The 19,541-nt window shown below is 52.2% G+C and overlaps 1 protein-coding gene across 1 annotated transcript in view; it reads right to left on the reverse strand.

Moving 5' to 3' along the window:
* Nucleotides 1-5,068: 5,068 nt before the first annotated feature.
* EHD3 (EH domain containing 3) overlaps nucleotides 5,069-19,541 on the reverse strand; it is a 28,963-nt gene continuing 14,490 nt past the window's right edge. Inside the window, exons 3-6 of the mRNA XM_019667293.1 lie at nucleotides 19,332-19,429; nucleotides 10,822-11,234; nucleotides 9,993-10,157; nucleotides 5,069-7,288 (exon numbers count right to left, since the gene is read on the reverse strand). Coding sequence (XP_019522838.1) covers nucleotides 6,761-7,288; nucleotides 9,993-10,157; nucleotides 10,822-11,234; nucleotides 19,332-19,429 — 1,204 coding nt within the window. The 3' untranslated portion in view covers nucleotides 5,069-6,760. The remainder of the gene's footprint in view (nucleotides 7,289-9,992; nucleotides 10,158-10,821; nucleotides 11,235-19,331; nucleotides 19,430-19,541) is intronic.

The raw sequence follows: 19,541 nt of genomic DNA on the forward strand, positions 1-19,541 counted from the left end.
AGTGAATTATATGTGTTCATTCCATGGCACGTTTCTGAGGAGTAGGGTTTTTCTGGAATAAGGGGACTTGCCCTGGACTGCCAAGAAAAGCTGTGAAGGCATTCAGGAAGCAGATAAGATCCTGAGGGGAAGCCTGCGTAGGAGCAGGTGGCATGTCCCACCACCTGCCTGACCCACTCTCCTGCCTTCTTCTTTGTGGGAATGACAGGAACCTCTCCCACTGGGCTCCTGCTAGACTCATACCTGTGACCAGAGTCACGGCAGCAGCATCTGACCCCGCGGTCACACATGCAGACTCTTATTTTGTTGTATCAGCCAATGGTTCCAAAGCAAGATCCAGCTTCGGGGGATGGAGCAGGCATGGCTGATGGGAATGATGTGTGTGTGTGTGTGTGTGTGTGTGTGTGTGTGTGTGTGTGAATATTGCTGGCCTGGAGAGGGCAGAATGCCCAGTCAGGGGATAGGTGGTCCTCTAGCATTCTGGGATAGGGGTGGGAAGGAGAGCAGGAAAAAGAGGAAGACAGAGAAAGACGCCTGTGAAAAAGGATACATGGACTTCAGTCCGACTTCACCAGTGTTGTCATTATGCTAGCAAGTCGGAGAGTCCCTCAGGGGTGAACCAAATCTCAGTCCCATCCCAAGACAGTGTTGAGATGCAGTGAGGGTCATCTCCTCTCTACCTGGATCTGTCATTTGCTACTGCCTTAACTCCTTTTCTTAAAACAAGGGTTTGGAAATGCTGTGCAGAGACCCTGGCTGGCAGAAAAGGAGGCTTCACCTTACACAATAGTGTTATTCTGAAACATTGTGAATGAAATAAGCATTTGCCATGGGGCACACGCATTTGGTATATTGGAAGATCTGCTATTAGCTATGAAATTCTTAAGTGGTCTGTATTAAAGCCACACTGTCATGCCGTCCCCTCCCCCATCCTCCCCCCCCCTCCCCTGCCATGACTGCACCTTGAGTGTTCATAGCTGCCTGTCAGCACCAGATCACAATGGTGAGAGGCCAGGCAGGGACTCAGGCTGTGCATTTGGTCAGATGGTAGGGGCCACAGTGGGCCAGGGCCTGCAGGTACTCAGAGAGACTCTCCGGGTGGGCCTCTGGGCACCTTTCAGGTAGTCAAGCGCCATACGCACTGCTCTTCCCAGAGCCTCCACATCTCTTCTCCCATTCTCTTCCTTCTGTGACTGTGGGGCTTGGCAGTTTTCCTTCCTTCCCTAGATAGGATTCTCACCTCTCCTCTGAACTGTGCCTCTTCTAGCATATGCCAACAAAGCTCACCTGTGCAGAGTGTTTATTGTTATTAGTGAACTTGCCCATCTTTTGTCCCTTTGTATCCTCACAACATCTCAAAAGGATTGAAATGATCTGTACTTAGGGGAAAAAGAAATGGAGGCACAGAGAGGCCACATGGCTTGTCCTGATGCTGAAATTCAGGTAGCCTGATCCCCCAGTCCTAGTACTTTCTAGTCTCTTCTCTGTGCGATGGGGCTACATGTTGACCCACCCTCAGGCCCTGGTCGCCACCTTTGTGCTTCAGTGACTTCCCTGGGGTGGGGGGTGAGGGACCCACGCCTCATGAAATTCTAAGGGAGGAGACAGAACTGCTATTTTTTAACGTATCCTTATTTTAGAGTCTCAAGTGTTCTCAGTGCACACATTCTGGATTCTTAGAAAGGGATTATTATTTTGAAAAACCCCCAGATATCACCGTCTCTGGAAAGCCCAGCCATGCTCTTTCCTCCTCACTTATCCAACAAGAAGCACGTTAGCATATACTCCCAACACACACACACACACACACACACACACACACACACACACACACACACGCGCGCGCGCGCGCGCGCCCGTCCACTAGGCCTTCTCTGCTGTAGCTGGGTCCCCTCTGCACATCTCAGTACTGCTGTCAGTCACCATGGTTAGGTGGGCAAACACCAGGTAGCATATGGTCATTTACAGTGCTGTCACTAGTGCAGGCTGCTGCTTCGGCTGACCTCACAAAGAAGACCTCTAGCTTCTTGAGCATAGAAAGAAAGCTGAGAAGTCAGGAAGCTGTTGCGTTAGTTGCTGGGTCCACCTCTGGCATGATCTACTTCAGGAAACCCTCCCAGGTGTATATATGGTTGGCAGGACCTGAAATCACATCCTGAACCAGGCTGCGAGGGAGTCTGGGAACTGTAGTTTTTCTCTTTCCGACCAGTACACCCTCTGTTTCAGGTCTAGGCAGACAAATGCCCAGTCAATCCCCAGTATCGACCATATTTCCCCATGTATAAGACGCACCCTTTTTTGAAAAATTTTGGGTCTAAAAACTGGGTGTATCTTATACAATGGTTGTATGAGCACAAAAACAAGCACGAAAAAAGCAGAAATGCAAGTAAAAAAAAATCTACAACCGCTGTATAAGACGCACTCAGTTTTTAGACCCCACATTTTTCAAAAGGGTGCGCCTTATATATGGGGTGTGTGTGTGTGTGTGTGTGTGTGTGTATTATATATATATATATATATATATATATATATAATTGCAGAAAGAAGACAAGTCTTCAGTGTTTGATTCCATTAGTACAAAGTTCTCTAGCTTAAAAAGTGATGTTGAGGGACCGGGTCTGGGACATTGCAGAATGTGGCTCAGACACTAAAGGACTTTGTGCCAATCACCCATGGCTTCAGCGTCAGGAGGCCTTGGTTCTTAAGAAGGTAGGAACTCAGCCTACTAAACTTTCTCTCCTTTACATTTGCTCCATGGACTAAACTACTGGAAGAACTTACCAGGTATTTTGGACATGATAGTTTAGGTAGTGCTGGGTGCTAAATAGCCCAGGACTATCAGTGGCTTGACATTAAAATGACTAGGGTTCCCATCTTGTTCATGCCACCTGCCCAGTGCTGGCAAGTCAAGGATTTCAGAGTGATCCAGAGACTTGGGCTGACCAAGGCTCCATCTTCACGCTTGCTCCCACATGCCTTCCTGGCAAGGCAGGAAATGCAAAATGCGACCAACTGCACACTTGTTTCTGCAAAGAAGGGGCATGGTGCTTACACTCACACTTCATGAGCCAAGACAAGTCACACAGCTCGCCTCACTCCAAAGGGTAGAAAGTCTAATCCTTTCCTGTGTCAGAAGGCCCAGAGAAACAAAATGTGGCAAACAGCACTAATTCCCTCCAGCAGGAGGTGGAGGGGAGAGCTGTGCCCCTTATATCCTCCTGTTTCCTTCATCCATCCAGCTGGAATAACTTACGTTCCCCTAGTGCCATTATTCTTTTCCTCCCAGCAATGAAAATTTCAACTTTAAAGACACAGATAATATTTCTACTTGAAAATGGCCTGTGAAAAACCAGCAGTCCCCAGAGGCAAAATTCTAACCAGGCTTTTTCTCAAATACATCAGTGGTTCTCAGTCTGTCATGATTTTGTGGGCTAGGAGTGCTGTGTGTTTATCTTTCTTGAATTATTGGGTTGTCGGAAAAGTCATGACGTATTTTTTCCTGTTTTTCATTGCAAAAATGCATCATGACTTTTCCGACAACCCAATAGAAAAGAAAGACCATAGGCAGAAGATGAAGATCCCAGGTTTCTCAGGTTCATCTCAAGTGCCCCACCCCAGGCTTTCTCTGACCTTCATGTGCCCCTACTTTGCCTGCACACCCCCACCCTAGGGCCTGTCCTGGTACCTCGTTGTGTTGTCCATGTTTATACAAATGTCTCCCTCCCCCCACTAGGCTGTGAGCCCTTTGAGAGCAGGAGCTTGACTGGGTCCATCTAGAATTGTCCCTACTGCACAGATGGCCTTCATTAAGTAGTTTAAAATGGCTCAGTGAATGAATCTCTATCTTTAACTTAGAGCCTTATCTGGAGGAAGTTCTCAGTGTCTTCTGAGTGAAAGAAAGAATGGATGGATGGACAAATTAAAGAATAAAGACTTGAATATGTACAGAGGCCAGTTAACATCTCATAGGGGAAATAAACAAGCCTCTTCTCCCCAGAGAGCTCTGCTAATTCTGACTCGCTAACACAAATGTAGGCTCTCGGAACAAAGGGGACAAGTGGAAGTGGAGATGACTCAGGGCCACCTCCCCCCACTCTGCAAACTGAGGCCCAGGCTCTGTTACGGCCAGCAGTGTCCCCTGTACACAGTTAGATTCTGGTCATGATTTAGCTTTCAGTGCCAGGGCAGGCTTGCCTGGAACAGTGGTGTAGGGTGCCGCTCTTCGTATCTAATGACTTCCTTGACCCCAGTTGAGTGGTGTGGTGGGATGGAGTCACAGGACAGTGGGGTCTCTAGGGATTCCTGCCTCGGAGACTGCCAAGACATGCCTCTGCTTCCCAGGCTGAGGCATGGGATCCCCTCAGGTCCCCAGAGCCTGCAGAAGGTTAGTAGGCTGAGGTAGTGAGAGCCAGAGGGACAGCCCCAGAGAAAGTGTCCTTCAACTGTCCCCTCAGCCATTGAGAGGAGCCTCAAGCACCATTTCCTCTTTCTCTGGAGATAGGAAAAATGCCAACATGGAATTCCTGTGCTTCACAGAGCTCTCCAGGGTGGTATCTTGAAGAAGGGAGGAAAGACAGGGGCAGGTGGGCAGAAAGGTGGTGCATTGTCCAAGTGGCAACGGGGTGGTGGGACTCACAGACTCTCCCTTTCTTCTAAAATAAAAAACCCCGAAACTTCACTTCCCTCTAGTCCTTCCCATTTTTCCTTCCACTCAAAGGCATAGAGCTCACACAGCGGAGAACTGGTGTCTCAGCTGGGCTTGGCGCTGGAGTTAGAGGCTACGCTTTACCTTGGCCTTCCTTTGTCCTCCTTTTTGTGAGAAAGAGAAATGTGTGGATGCAAAAGGGGGCCCAGAGGTTTGGGGACCATCTCCAATCCCGGGTGGCAGGGGCCGGTGCTCCATGCGGGCAGCCTGGGTAGTCGCTGTGCTTTGACAGGTCAAGGGCATGTTATAGGTGGATGTCATTATGGGCAGCCAAGTCCTCTGCCCAAGGTGCCACCAGGAAAGCCAGGGAAGAACCCAGCCCCTCTCCCTCAGCCTTCCATGGAATGATGCTCTGTGGCCAAGTGGGTACCAAAGGATAAATGCTGTATTAACATGAATTCTAATGACAAACGCACTACAGTAGTAAGCACATTACAGATACATAGAATATTCTGTATATAGTCTGAACATAGATATAAAATAAGTTACACTTGTCTTTGTTTTCCATCAGAGGAGAAGCATAGCACACAAAGTGACTGGTTCAGTGGCCATAAAGCAAGCCAAAGGAGACCGTGATGGAGGGAGCGGGGCACTGAACATGGTGGACATTTTCCAAGGACACCACAGAGATGCTGAGGGTCCTGCAGGGAATGCCACCTCAGACCCCTCAAGTTGGCTCTTTGAGAATCCACACGAGGTCCCACTTGATAGAGTCGGTGGCTGCATTTGAGCTGGGATGATTCAGGCTATGGGTGGGAGGTGGGGGAGGCACAGACATGGACAGCATCCAGCAGGCAGGCCCACTCTCTCGCTGGTGCTGTTGGACTTCTGTGAATTCAGGAATCTGGGGCACATGGCCAGAAGGCACGGTTTGCTTCTGTGATGTGACAGGTGGCCAGACTGATGATGGCGCACCAAATGCTGGCTGGCCCTTCTCCTGTGTCAGCCTGCTTTGGAAGGCAGTGAGGGGCCTGCATGCTCAGCTTCCTCTCCCTGATTTGTCCTCAGCCGGCAATGCTGGGGTCCTGCACACACCATCACAGAGGAGGAAAGAGGGTGGCCCTGGCTCTGAATCCTCTGTCCATCACGTGTGACCCATGGGACTTCGTAGCCACTTAAAACTCTGGGTCTCAGGCTCTTCATCTGAAATATGGGGGAGGGGACTAATGCATAGTCCCTTGGCGAGTGCTGAGGGCCACATGGGGTGATGTCTATTTAAAAGTGTCTAAGAGAACTCCTGGCACACAGGAGGGGCAAGAGGAATGTGAGTCGATTCTGAGCATCCACACATCAGAGGGCAGGAGGAAAAACACACGACTCTCACAAAATCTGTGCAATAAAACCACCCTGACTGGCTTTGAGGAGAGGATGACAGGATAGTTTCTTTGCTTTCTTTCCTGCCGGTATTTCCTCCTCTACCGCCCTCACTGGGATTCTTTGAAATGAATTGCCAGCAGGGTTCAAAGCCAGGTTTGCTGAGACAGACAGAGCCTAAGTCTGGGAAAGAGCAGTTCAAGTCTGGAACCTGGTTCCTCGAGGGTGTTCCCCCCTCGCCTTTCTCCCCTGCCATAGCCCCCTTCCTGCACATCTGAGCTTGGAGCAGATTTCCTCTTAGGAAGCCAAAGAGGGGGAGAAAGCTCAGAAAACCAAGTGAATTGCCTATTAAGCAAAAAGCTTTCCCATCTCCTCCGAATCTGGGGAATCTGGAGGAGGGTGGGCCATCTGTGTGCCGATGAACAAACTGCCTCAAGGGTAGAAGGCAGATCTCTGGGCAGTGGAAGATGAGTGGGAGAGGGGGATGGAGACCAGGCTCGAAACCTGGGACCCTGGGCATGCTCCTGTGCTTCTACCAATGCTGTGTCCAAACAAAGATCTGCCTGGAAACCTGGGGACCACTGTCCCCTTTCATTTCGGTGCAGCTCTCAGGATCTGTGCCTGTGTGTGTGTGTGTGCGCGCGCGCGTGTGCATGTGCGTGTGCGTGTGCGTGTGTGTGTGTGTGTGTGTACGATCTCCTCTCCCATCTCCTATAACACCAGAACTTCCCCCTGTTCCTCTCACTGGGAAACTTTCCTTTTAGATGGGGGCAGGAGGTGGGCGGGCAGCTCGCTGGGCAGCTCATGGCCCTCCAGCTTGACCTTGATGAGGTGGTTGGCCAGTGCAAACTCCTCGTCATCTAGCATGCCGTCCTTGTCGATGTCCGCCAGCTTCCAGATCTTGCCCAGCACGCTGTTGGGCAGCTTCGAGCGTACCATCTCCTTCTTGGCGTTGGCGCCCGTGATCTTGCCGTCCACCGGTGACAGAGTATAGAAGATCTCATCGTACATAGGCTTGTCCCGGGCTACCACCCACTCAGCGTCGTCGATGCCCTCCTCGGCCCCCTCCCCATAGCCGTGGCCAAAGGGGCCACTCAGGGTGCCCTCGAACGCTCCGCCCTTCACCGTCTGGGCGGGCTGCTGCGTCTCCTCCTGGCGCACCAGCACCATGAGCTGGGCAATGTCGCTGGCCAGCATGTCGTCTACCACCTCCAGCAGCTTGCTTTTCAGGGGCTGGAATTTGCTAAAGTCCTGGGCCTGCAACTGGTCCTGGGAAGAGGGACAGAAAGGAAGGTGAGAACAGAGGCAGTGGAAGGAGATCCTTCCCCTAGATGGGGAGGCTGCCTTCGACTAACGTGGGGATGTTCACAGTCCTGTGGCTTAGAGGCTAAGCTGATCCACATCACACAGTAATAACACACATGAGAGAGGAGGTGAAATAGGCACATGTGCTCTTGGTGGAATGTTTTTAGGAGTAGAACTGTTGCTGGGGAAGAAAGGAAAACTTAACAAATATTGGTCTGATCTGTTTATTTGGATTACTTTTAATGTTGTTCTAGAAAGCAAATAATTGAATTTCTCTTTCAGTTAATTTTGGCTATTGAACAGTGGTTCTTGAATGCTATGCCCCTCTGAGACAGGCACGTGGGTCTCTCTACTTTAACAAGGGTTAAACTTTAAAAACACAAAGTACTTTCACTATATTATCTCTTTTCCTCCCCCCCAGTGCTCTGCTGAGGCAGGAAAAATCACATTCTATCCATTTTAGGGAAGGAAAAACTGAGACATAGGTAACTGAAAACAAATCATAATAGAAGCCAAAGGTCTTCCCCAAACCAGTGGTTCTTAATCAGAATGCTCACGGAATTACCTGGAGAGAGTTTTTCAAACATCAGCTCCCCTCTCGAAGTTTCTGACACGGTAGACCTGGGCAGGCATGTGGATTTTGTAAAAGCTCCCCTCCTGGCCTTCCTACGACACCCCCGCCACACGGTAAGAGAAATAGGCTCCGCATTGCACGTCTGTGTGATTTGGAAAGGTCTTGAGTCTAGAACACCCAGCTTCTCCTTGGCCTCTACAGTGACAAGGTGAGAGCTTTCCACTCCTGCCCTGGCTCTGGTCACAGCAATCTCAGGACCCTGGGCAGAGGCCAGTGCACTGGAGACAGTGTCAGAGACAAGCACCTTGAGTTCACTGCAGAACAATTCCCAAAACACCCACAGTTACACTTCAAGAGCAAGTGTTAGCTTGGGCATGTCTCACCTCTCTCCCAGGGCATGGCTGAACCAGAGAGACGGTGGGGGCTGCGAGGAGGGTAGGAGCAGACAAGCCGTTTCTCCTGCCCTCAGGGTCTAACCTCCCAAGATCCCTTGCATCTCTCCCAGCTTGTTCACTTCCTGGTGTGTTTGGTGGGTTCCCAAATAGGCATCCCAATATCTTCCAGGGGGCACAGTGGGTGCTCCCACCACCCCCACCCCACCCCCGCACCCATGGCCCCACAGGACGGCCCTTTACATTATTGATTCAGCATACCGAAACACAGAACCTAATGTAGGGATGGCAAACAAATGAGAAGGTGAGATCATGCATGTTGAGAAAGGACTCCTCACATTAAAAAAGGGGTCATATGGTTCCTTTCAAATGTCACCTTCCCAAATGCTTACTTATAGATCATTAAATTCTTAACAGAAGAGAAACTAAAAATGTTCCATGCCATAGCTGTCGAGACACCCAAATTATGTTAAAGGAATTCTGACGTTAGTGACTGGCTCATGGTAGGTGGTTATAGAAGAATGAATGGATATACGAACAAACACATACTTTAAATGTCTATTTCTTTCTTTTTATTTTACCAGATAGGAAACTAAAAATGCCTAGTTGGGACTATAATGATGTTCTGAACCCCTAGTCTTAAACTGAGAAACTGATTCCCAAGCTAAAGATGAAAATCAGCACCAAGAGCAAAATCAATATTATTACCACATCGGCTGTTTCTTTTTCTCGAATTCCCTAATTTTTAAAAAAACTTTTTATTTTGGATTAATTATAGAATCATGAGAAGTGGCAAAAATTGTATGGAGAGGTGGGTCCCTCGTGCTCATCACTCAGCCTCTCCCAGTGGTGACATCTTACCTAACTTCCACTGAATTTTAAGGGCACAGTCTGTACCAGGCTCTGTGCTAAGTGCCTTGTGAGTATTATCTCACTGATGCTCAGTATCCATATAAGGCGGGTGCTTTTGGAGCCTCAGTTTACAGATGAAGAGACAGAGGCTCAGAGAGGATCCAGTTAGTATGGTGTGGTGCTTTCTTGCTTGGACTGTGGGGACCGCTCCTGGCTTTTCTACTGGCAGCCTATGTGACCACTGCATTCATAACACTGAGGGCAAATTAACTGCAAAGGTTAATTAGCTTTATAAACCTTAATTTGCTCATGTATAAAGGGAGGATAATAAGGCTTCCCTTAGAGGATTGCTTTGGGGGATAACAGGTCAAATCATGTGTGACAGTCCCTGACCCAAAAGAGGGGCCCACAGTGTGCCCCCAAAGGTGGCAAGCTCCTGTGTGGACTCCTCTGTGCCTGGTGTTCCCAGTACCTCCCAAGTGGGAGCTCAGAGGTCAACTTAAGCACTCGAGGGCCTGGAGAACCTCTGTCAGAGCACTGGTACCATTTTACATGACATGGTGGGGAGTCCAAGCCTGTGGTGGCTGTGACTGGGGAAGATCATAAGCTAGAGGTATCAGGCCCCAAACATCATGTGACACCCCTGCCCCTCCAGGAGCACTGGGGCTCTGTGTTTCTCCCCAGGCCCACAGATGACAGACACCCTCTGGGCCAAAGACAGTTCAGCAGGGAGGACAGACATAGGGTCATCTCCCTGCCTTCCGACTCTGGGTTCCGTTTCCATCCCGGGGATCCAGGGTGGCCTCCTCCATACTCAGGCTGCTCAGCCAGCTTGTTTGACCCTGATTACCTGCATCCTCTTCAGGTTGGGAAAGTCCCCAGGTGAGATCTGGTGCTCCCGCTCGATCCGGCCGTAGATCTCAGCCAGGTTGTTCACCAGCTCCTTCTTCTTGTTGTCTTTCCCGAACACCGAGGGCATCTCTTTCTTCAGAGAGCTGATAATGTAGGCATGGACCTGAGAAACCGGGGCGGAGGGAGCGCTTCACATCAAGACCCTTGGTTCCTCCCTTCCCTCTAGGTGGCTCTCACCCATCTCTCCCCAGAAACGTCTCCTCCTCCTGCTCCTATTTCTGAAACAGTTCTTAGCTCCACGTTCTTGCTCACACGGCTTGCAGCGCTGGGCTGTCTTTCTAGGTTTCACGGGAAAGGTGAGACGGTGGGGGGTTAAGGTCAAGGCAGTAATGGGGATAGTAATACTAGAGATGATGTTGATAAGGAAGACAGTAACGACAGCTAACACTTACTGAACACTTCGGCGGACACACGCACAGTGATTAGGGCTTTTACATTCTCTGTTCAACCCTATCCGCCAATCTTTCATTTTACAGATGTGGAAACAGGCAGACTGAGGGCCTTGCTGGGTTGGGATCACAGTTAGTAAACAGTGGAGTCGGGCTCTAATCTGGTCATCTGACACCAGGGCCTATGATCGTAACCCCTGCCCCGTGGCTGCCAGGGTTGGCACGGCTGATGTTCCTGAGACAGTGGCTACAGTATGGTGTCCTGTGGGCAGGCAAGCACAAGGTTGCAGGCAGCAGCCCTCAGCTCTCGCGGCTGATTCCACCACCCGAAACCCTTGGTGCCACCCAAACTGCCCATCTCCCTAGAAGCAGCCTCACCTTGGCCAGCCTGGCTCTCTTGATGAGGTCATTGAGCTTGCGCAGGGCAGCATTTCGGGGCAGACTCTGGATGTCTCTGAACAGGTCCTTCTCCTCAGCCTCAAAGAGCTTCCGGTTGTCAGGGATGAGAAGGGGGTGGGACCAGAAAGAGCCAATGTAGACCCGGATCACCTCTGGGGTGTTCACTATCTTCCCCAGGGACCACATGAGGGCCCCGTACACCCGCATCAGCTGCTGCGTCTCGATCTGGTCGGCCTTGTTCAGCACCACCCGCATCTTGTCCTCGTGGTTCTTGAGGGCCTTGATGACTTCTGAGAACTCATCAGAGATGTCCAGCTTGTGGGCATCAAAGAGCAGGATGATGCGGTCCACCCGCTCAGCGAACCACTCAAGGACGGCAGCAAAGTCATACCCTGCCGGCAGACGGACAGTCAGAGGGAGGGGCCTTTGGAGCACAGGGAAGCGGGTTGGGGAAAGGCACCAGATGCAGTAGAAATAACACAGTATGGGAGTCAGATGTGGGTTCAAATCTAGACTCCTCCATATTTTCATTATTTGGCCTTGAGCAAGTTACTCCGTGTCTCTGAGTCAGTGCTTTTTCATCTGTAAATGGGCATACTAATAGTACCTAACTAGAAGAATTATGAAGACTAAATACACTTGGATCATAGCACTTAGTAGCTGCTCAATAAATGCTAATTATTATTAACATCATTATTCCTATTTAGCCTTTTCATTCAAGGAAAGGGGCCCTCTTCATTAAGGGTCAGGGCTCAGGAAAGTGCTTTGGGGGTCAGGCTCTGCCCAGTAACGAGGTAGGTGCATTGTCAGTGCCACCTAGAGATGGTCACACAAGACCGCCCTCCTGTAGAAGGCAGCTGGTGGGGCATGATACCTAACCCCAAGTTCAATGCTTGCTCTGGCTGTCAGATGTTCATGTCATGAACTCATTTCACCCTCAACAACCCTCTAAGGTAGGCAGGATGAAGACTCTCATTCCCACCCTTCAGAAGAGGAAAAACTAGGTTCAGAGATGAGGTGAGAGTCAAACAGCTGGCAAGGGGCGGGCCCAGGACTGGAGGGGCCAAAGGGCAGCCGCCATGCACCTGGCCACCTGCCTGTCTCCCTGCCCTCTCCTCTCCTCTCCTCTCCTCCCCAGCAGGAAAGCCCGGCCAGCAGCTCCCACAGAGCCCAGGAGGCCCAGTGTACTCCTGCTCTAGGTGGGCCTGCACCTGCACCTGCACTCCTGCTCCCCTCCGCTCCCCAGGGATGGCTCCTGGATATTTTTAATCTTCCCTTCAGCACAGCCAGGTAGAGAGCTGCTCTCACCTCCCCAAGGCAGTCCCTCGGAGCTGTGGTCAGGATGAGGACCAGAGGACTCAGAAAAATCAGGACAACCTGATCTCCCAGCCCCAACCCCCACCCCAGAAAACAGGTCACAGCTTCACAGCAAGCTGGCCCTCCTCACAGCTGGGGAGGGCAGCAGGGTCCAGGCCTCTGGAATTCTGCTGAGACCTATTCCCAAATCTGGCCCGACAAGGAGTTTAGCTGAGGCGTGCAGGCCGTGAGGAGGGCCGCCGGGAAGAGCACACTACAGCTCTCTCCATCACATGTGGAACAAACGTCAGCCCTCAGCACTCACCACGTCAGCCGCTCATAACTGGCTGGGCGGTCAGAGCAGCCAGCACTGGGCACTTCACTGACAAGGAAATGAAGGCTCCTGGAGGGTGAGACGTGCCAAGGGCCATGCCGCAGTGGGGTCAGAGCCAGGGCCAGGACTCAGGCCTTCCAAACCCAAGTCTGCCCCTCTAGCCACCCATCCAAGAGCTGGGGAAAGCAAAGGGGCCAGAGAAGCTGTAGAGAAAAGAGTTCCCACCCCCAACCTCTCTCCAATCCCTGATGGTACCAGCCACACAAGAGGATGTCTGGGCTATGAAGGCTTGGAGGGGAGCAGGAGCAAATCCCAGGAGCCTGACCAGCCCCCAACTCAGGGTGGAGGGGAGAGTGATAGCACCAGGTCAGTGAAGCTGGAACGGGATAGCCCCTTGCCTGTTCCTGTCCCCATGGCTGGATCAAGTGCCCTGAGTGTTCTTGTGGACTTGGAGAGATGCTCCCTTTGCTCTCCCACAGACATTGTCAGGATAAGTCATCCCCCCAGGATACTGGGAGCTGGGCAGGGCAGGGCTGCTCTCAGCTTTCCCCACTTCCCTTGTGCCTAGCACAGTGCCTGGCACACAGTAATGCTCGGTCAGTATTTGCCAAACAAAACTGAAATGTGGGCTCTGTTCTGCTTTTTACATCCAAAGGATAGTGAACAAGCCACCTCTGGGCCTGTTTCCTGGTCTCTGAATTGGAACCCACCAGATGCTGCCACAGGGTCACTGTGAGGGTCCAAAGAAGAGGATGCAGGTGAAACTGAATGTGACCTTGGCTGTTCCTATTGCTTCCTCCCTTTTATAAAGAGCTCCTTCCAAGAGCCAGTTTCCATGAAATGGGTGTGCTCTCAAGAGGTTGCCTGAGGAGGACTGACTTGGGAAAGCCCACTTGCTCAGCCATTAACTTGCTGTGTGTCCTTGAGCAAGCACTTGCCCCTCCCCAGTCCTTGGTTTCTTTGCCCGTCAACCTAGGGGTCTGAACTGGAAGATCTTTGAGCTTCCTTTCTCAGTTCACAATCTCCTGCTTCTGTGACTAGAGGTGTGAGGGTGAAGAGTACAGCAGGATGGATGGAGATTAGACACAAGGAAGTCTCTGCACAGGGAGAAAGAAGTCTGGGATCACTGTCTTAAATGCCTCGGGTTTCTCTATGAACTCTGCTCCTGCCTGAGGACAGCAGATGGCTTCTGGGAACCCTTTCGAGGACTTTATAAGTGCAGAAGCCCCCTATTCATGTTCCTACTTTTGCAAATTCTGCATGCTCCGGCAGGCTGCTATCACATGACAGAGTGAGTAATGCCAGGCACTTTCTCCCAGATGTGGCTGTAAGGGCCCTGAGAAGCAAGCAAGGACTCCATGGGTCTCCTCTGAAGCTCGGACTCCTGCTTCTGGCTATTCAGAGCCTAGCAGCTTCCAGGATTAGTATTTAATTGTTTCCTGGACTCGGCTTATGCACATCCAGGAATGGGAGCATCTGAAAGGCACAGCTGGGCCCACTAAGGAAAAGGACATGGGACTAGCTCTCCCATTTATTTTCTGTGTGGCCTTGGGCAATTCTGAACCTCGGTTTCCTCAGCTGTAAAATGGGGATGCTAATGGCTGACTGGTAAAGGGTCAGTGGTACAGTCATGGCAACAGGATCCAATGGCGAAGGATCCAACAGGACACCCAGTGACAGGGCCCCTTTCCCTCGCTGGTCCCAGGGATGGCTCTCAGACACACAACAGGAGCTCTTGAGCACCTGCAGCAGCTCCAGGGCAGTGGTTGGGGGAGATGTGAGCCCCAGGAGACTGAGGGCAAAGCCAGCCTTCCTGGAATTGCTTGTAGCAAGTCTGCTGGCTCAAAGAGATCTGGTCTGCAGGCACCAGGCCCAGAGACTGGGCAGCCTGCAGGGACCTGAGGCTCTCCCCACTGCCCCCCAGGCTCCAGAGGACTGGAAAGAAAGCATTTCTAAGTAATGCCAGGCAGGAGGAAATCTATGAGACAAACACAATAAGCAAGGCAATTCCTTCATCACCCACTGGCCTCCTTCACAGTCTAAGGTGAGGTGCAAAGGACAAGGCAGAGCAGTTCTGTGTATTTTCAGCCACACAGTCTCGTTTGATCCTCATGACTCTGCACATACCAGGAGGTAAAGAGGGCACACAATCTTACAGGGAAGGGAAGGGGAGCAGAGAGGTTAAGGGGCTTGCCCAAGCCCACATAGCTCCGAGGTGGCAAACGTGGGACTAGAACCCAGACGCTTGACTCCTGTCCACAGTCCCTTCTTACTCACAGCCACGTACAAGGCTGGAGCTCAGAGGGCTGAGCCCTCCAGCCAGGCACTTACCTGTGGTAGGTACTTAGAAGGTCCTGTCCTGCCTCTCCCCATCCCCCAGCATCTCTTTCAAGATTTAAAGACATTTTAGCAAGCAAGAAAGAAAAAGGCACCCATTTCCACAATGTGGGAGGAGTTCAGATGACAATAGGGAACTGTGCCACACTACATGCCTCCCAGAAGTGGCCGAACCGACTCATCACAGGCCTCCAGTGACCACAGGCTGTCAGCGAGCTCTTTTGAAGGGTGTCGGGGCTCTGCTGCTCTGCCCTGGAGCAGGATGCCCACACAGGCACATAGAGAGGGTGCCAAAGAAATGTATACACTCTTTAAGATAACATCTCTTAAAATGTGTATACATTTTTCAGGCCTCCCCACTCCCCCCCCCCTGCCCCTGGGTACATGCAGCACATAGTCGGAAGCCCCAGAGGGGCTTGCTCCAGTGAGGGTACCAGGGACGGGCCAGGGTGTGAGGCTGCGAGGATCAGCCCAGACCCTCCGAGGTCCCCCAAGAGGAGATGCATAGATGACTTTGCCCTCACTCCTACTCCCTGCCCTCTTCCTGGGCAGGCGATGAAAATGTGCTGCAAAGCCAGTGGACTGGGATTCGGAAGGCCAGAGTTCCCACTCCAGTTTGGGGACCTGGGCAAGGCTTTTACCTGTTGTGGCCCTGCTAAGCTCACTTGTACAGGAAGGGGTCCACTGGGAGGGATGTGAGCTCCATGCTCAAGGGGTTGCTTTTCTAAGGTGGGGCCTTGTGGGGATTTCTAGCTGAGAAGCAGCCGGGAAATATGGTTCCCACATGTGAGGACACTCAGGCTTCCGGAGCCCCCCCACTTCAGCTGCTTCCTTGCTCCTTCCCAGTAATGAGCCCTGGGCTGGGCATATCCTGTTATTTCCAGGAACTGCCTCCCAGTCCCTCTGCTGCCCACCCCAATGCATCTTCATCCAGGGACAAGTGCTAGCCTGCGACCTCCCAGGCTCAGGTTCCTACATGTCCCTCGCTTCCTCTCTCCCCCGTAAGACACTTATCCCCAGGCCCCCGCAGAGGGGCCACTCCCTGAGCAAGGACCACACTTTGCCCAGTGCTGGCCTGGGGCCTGAGTGTTCCTTCCCGTGAAGCCTGAGGCCTGAGGAGCCCTTGGGAACGGCTCACTTTCCAGAATGTGACATACTGGGCCCAATGGCTGAGAGGAGGCTCTGTGCAGATTTGATAATGGTGCCCTTTTTTTCTGGTGAGACAGCCCTTTCAGGCATGAGGCTTGACCAGAGAGGAACGTGGGCTGGATTTCAGCTCTACATGCCCCTCAACTGGGTTGAGGGTTCTGTCCTGCCCTAGGCTGGCAGAAAGAAGGGAAGAAGCCCAAACCTGTGCTGCAAACAAACTCAGAGCTCCGAGGGCCCCAGGCAAGAAGCCATATAAAGTGCGTTTGGTTCTGTGCACACATCTGTGTGTGGGAGGGTGTGTGGAGGGAGGTGTGTGTGTGTGTGTGTGTGTGTGTGTGTGTGGATGTGTGGGTATCTATGTGTGTAGGTATCAGCTGGAGCCCCCAGAATCGAAGGCTGATTGTGAGGAAGGAGGAGGAGGAGGTGAATGCTGGAAACTTTCCCCATCTGAGGTCCCCCTGACAGCTGAGACTGTCTGATGCCCCCTCCCAATTTCCCTGGCCTCCTTGGAGAGCTGAGGTTAGCACTGCCCCAGGCTGGTGATGCAGTGCAGGCAGCCCAGCTCTCAGCTCTTGTTTTTATCACAGGCTGCTTCTGCCAGGAACTGCATTTATAGTCTGGATTCAGAAGGGCAGAGAACAAACTGGCCCGGGTAGCCACTTATGGGTCATTGCTTCTCCTAGAGGTGGGGCTTAATCTTATTAGATGGAAAAGGACAGGAAGGGCAGGCAAGAAAACCAAGCATCCAATTTGCATAGGGCAGCTGCTCAGGGCCAAAGATGAAGGCAGGAGAGAAGGTAGAGGAATAGGAAAAGAATGGAATAAGAAGGCAGGAGCCCCTGAAGCAGGGCTGTCCTATACAGCTGCACAGGCCGTGCACTGCACAACTGCAAGGGAGGCCACTCAAGACTATCCTGGGGTTGTATGATAGGTGACTCTGGCTGGCAGATAAAGGGGAAAGAAGGGAGCTTACTGAGATCCAGACCCAGAGCTGACGCCTGTTTCCATCACCATCCATGGACCTCACAAGGTCATATGATGGGTATCATTAAGGCTCAAGGAGAAAATGTGACCTGTTGAGACCCCCATTAGTTCTAAAGCCCCACGCTCTGAACTTCCAGTCCAGCATTCTTTTTTTTTTTTTATTGTTAGTTTCAGGTGTACAGAACAATCCAGCATTCTTGGAAACCCCAGAGGCTGGAGTCCTCTCTGGACCCGCCTGGCAGGCTGGCTGCACTGTCCTTGGAGGTGCATGTGCCGCCTACCTGCTAGGGAGTTCAGATCAAGAAGTTTGGCTGTCCTGGGCCTTTCTTGAGGCGACACAAGCTGCCCGTGTGGAACAGTAAATCCCCTTTAGGTTTAAACTCAGGATGAGCCTAGATGAATCCTTGGGGGGTGGGCGTGGAGAGGGTGAGAGGAGGAAAGGAGTGTTGAGGGAAACCAATAGAAGCCAGACAGAGAGCTGCCCCTCCACACGTCCCTGAACAAGGTGCCAGAAGGCTTACAAAGGGCAAAGAGGCCAGATGGGTGGGGAGATGCCCCTCTCTTCCCAAGGCTGTGGGTTCTGTGGTTTCAGTTCAGCTCCCCCAACCCCCTACGCTACTGTGCTGCTCTCCACCATACAGCCCACTCTCCCAGACCCCCTTCACAGGGGGTCTTCTATCGACATCCCATTCACATAGGTGTCAGGCTGCCAGTTATACGAACTGTTACCACAGTTCCCAAGGCCCCTCTTGACTTGCTGCTTTCTTTCCCGTCTTCTTCCTTGGTGTCACTTGGTCAGTGGAATGTGGGGAGGGCCAGGGTTTTCCACCCCGCCCTCCCACCTGCTCCAGAATGAAGTTCCTGAAGAGCAGGCTCTGTCTTCCCTTCAGGACAGACTTGGGGTCCTGAGGCCCTTGAGCAGGCTGCTAACTTGGGGGGCCCCTCCTGCTGTTTTCCTGCTCTACCCTCAGCTAGGACTGGCTGTACCTATTAACACAGCCATGGTGGACCCCCACACTGCTGAGCCTGGTGCTCTGGAGCTGCTCTCTTCAGGGAGGAAGCTGAGGCAGCTCACAGGCGCGCTGGACAGCAGCCAGCTCTAGCAGTAGTGGCCTCCACCCAGGCTGGCACCCGCAGCACTCATTGGTCCACAGCCTCGGGAGCACTGGCCTGTCGCCTGTGAGGTCCTGGGTTCTCTTTGAGGGGTCTGGCGGTGCGTGGATGCCGGCCCTTGGAGGCCATGGCTGCGGTGGAGGGAATTTCTGGGCCCCCTCCTCACCTGCTGCAGTGGCACAGACATTGCAGGACAGACCTTGAAGGACAGGCCTTGCATCTGCCCTGGTGGGACCGCAGAGCACGAGGGCTGACGCAAGGCGGGAGGGAAGCAGGCAGTCATCTAAGTTCAGGAGAGGCAAGACTTCCAGCTGATGTCCAGGGAACTCTTGCCAAACCTTCCCTTCCCGGATGCTGACTTCCGAGCGCTAATTTGGCTCCAGCTCGGCTTCCAACTCCAGTATTGAGTGTGTGGCTTCATCTGATTTTCTGGCCAGAGATACAGCACAGGGCACAGGAAGGGAAGGGGCTACCTCTGTGGCAGCAGAGGCTGGATGTAGGGAGCCAAGAGCCATTGTTTTTAGCTTTTTACAGCGTTGATCTAGCATTTTAGAAAAAAACCAATGATGACAAGCGATGGTGACAAGCGATCACGCCTTATGTTTACTGGACACCGTTGTGTATCAGGCAGAAGGCTTTTTATTTGTATTATTTCTTTTAATCCTCCAAATACCTATAAGGTAGATAGAATTATTTTTCCCTATTTTACAGATGAACCAACTAGAGCAAAGAAACCTGCCCAAGCTTAAGCTGCCAGGAAGTGGAGGCAGGCCTTGAACCCTGGCAGCCTGGCTCCCGAGCTCTGATTCCTAACCACCCTGCTGGCGTCCCCTCCTCTCCCCTTGATGAGCAATTACCCTGGATCTGCGTGGAGTGAAGCGCTTTCAAAGTGCTTTCACACACCAGCTCCACACAGTCGTCCTCACCCGCTGAGCTGAAGTTCTCTGCAAGCACCTGCCTCCCCTACAGAACTGGACACTCCCGGGGCAGGGGCTATAGGAACTTCAGACGCAACCAGGGTCTGGACCATGGTAGGTGAGGGAAGTAAAGCAGATTTTGATGTCGCCATTTTACAGATGAGAAGCCTGAGGCCAGCTGTCTCTGGAGCTACAGTGGACCTGACCTTGTCCGCTGGCCCCTGCCTAGGACTACCCTGCACAGCATATGAGGCAGGGCCAGCTCGCGAAGGGACAGCAAGGCCCTGGGGGCCTCTCTCCTGGTACCAGAAAGAACACAGCACGGAGCCAGAGCCAAGTGTACCGGGTGCCTCGCTTACCTCGGCTGATCCTCTGCTTCTCCCCAGAGAGGATCCCCGGCGTGTCGATGATGCTGATGCTCTCCAGCACGGGGTTGGGCAGCTGGGCACACACAAACCTGCGCAGATGACAGGAAGCCCACGGTGAGCCACTGTCCTCTTGTTGCCTCTCATGCACCCCTGTTCAGCTGCAAGCCCACCTTCCCTGCCCTGGGCAGAGGTTCAGACGCC

Source organism: Hipposideros armiger, unplaced genomic scaffold, assembly GCF_001890085.2.
Source record: "Hipposideros armiger isolate ML-2016 unplaced genomic scaffold, ASM189008v1 scaffold_493, whole genome shotgun sequence".
NCBI lineage: Eukaryota > Metazoa > Chordata > Mammalia > Chiroptera > Hipposideridae > Hipposideros > Hipposideros armiger.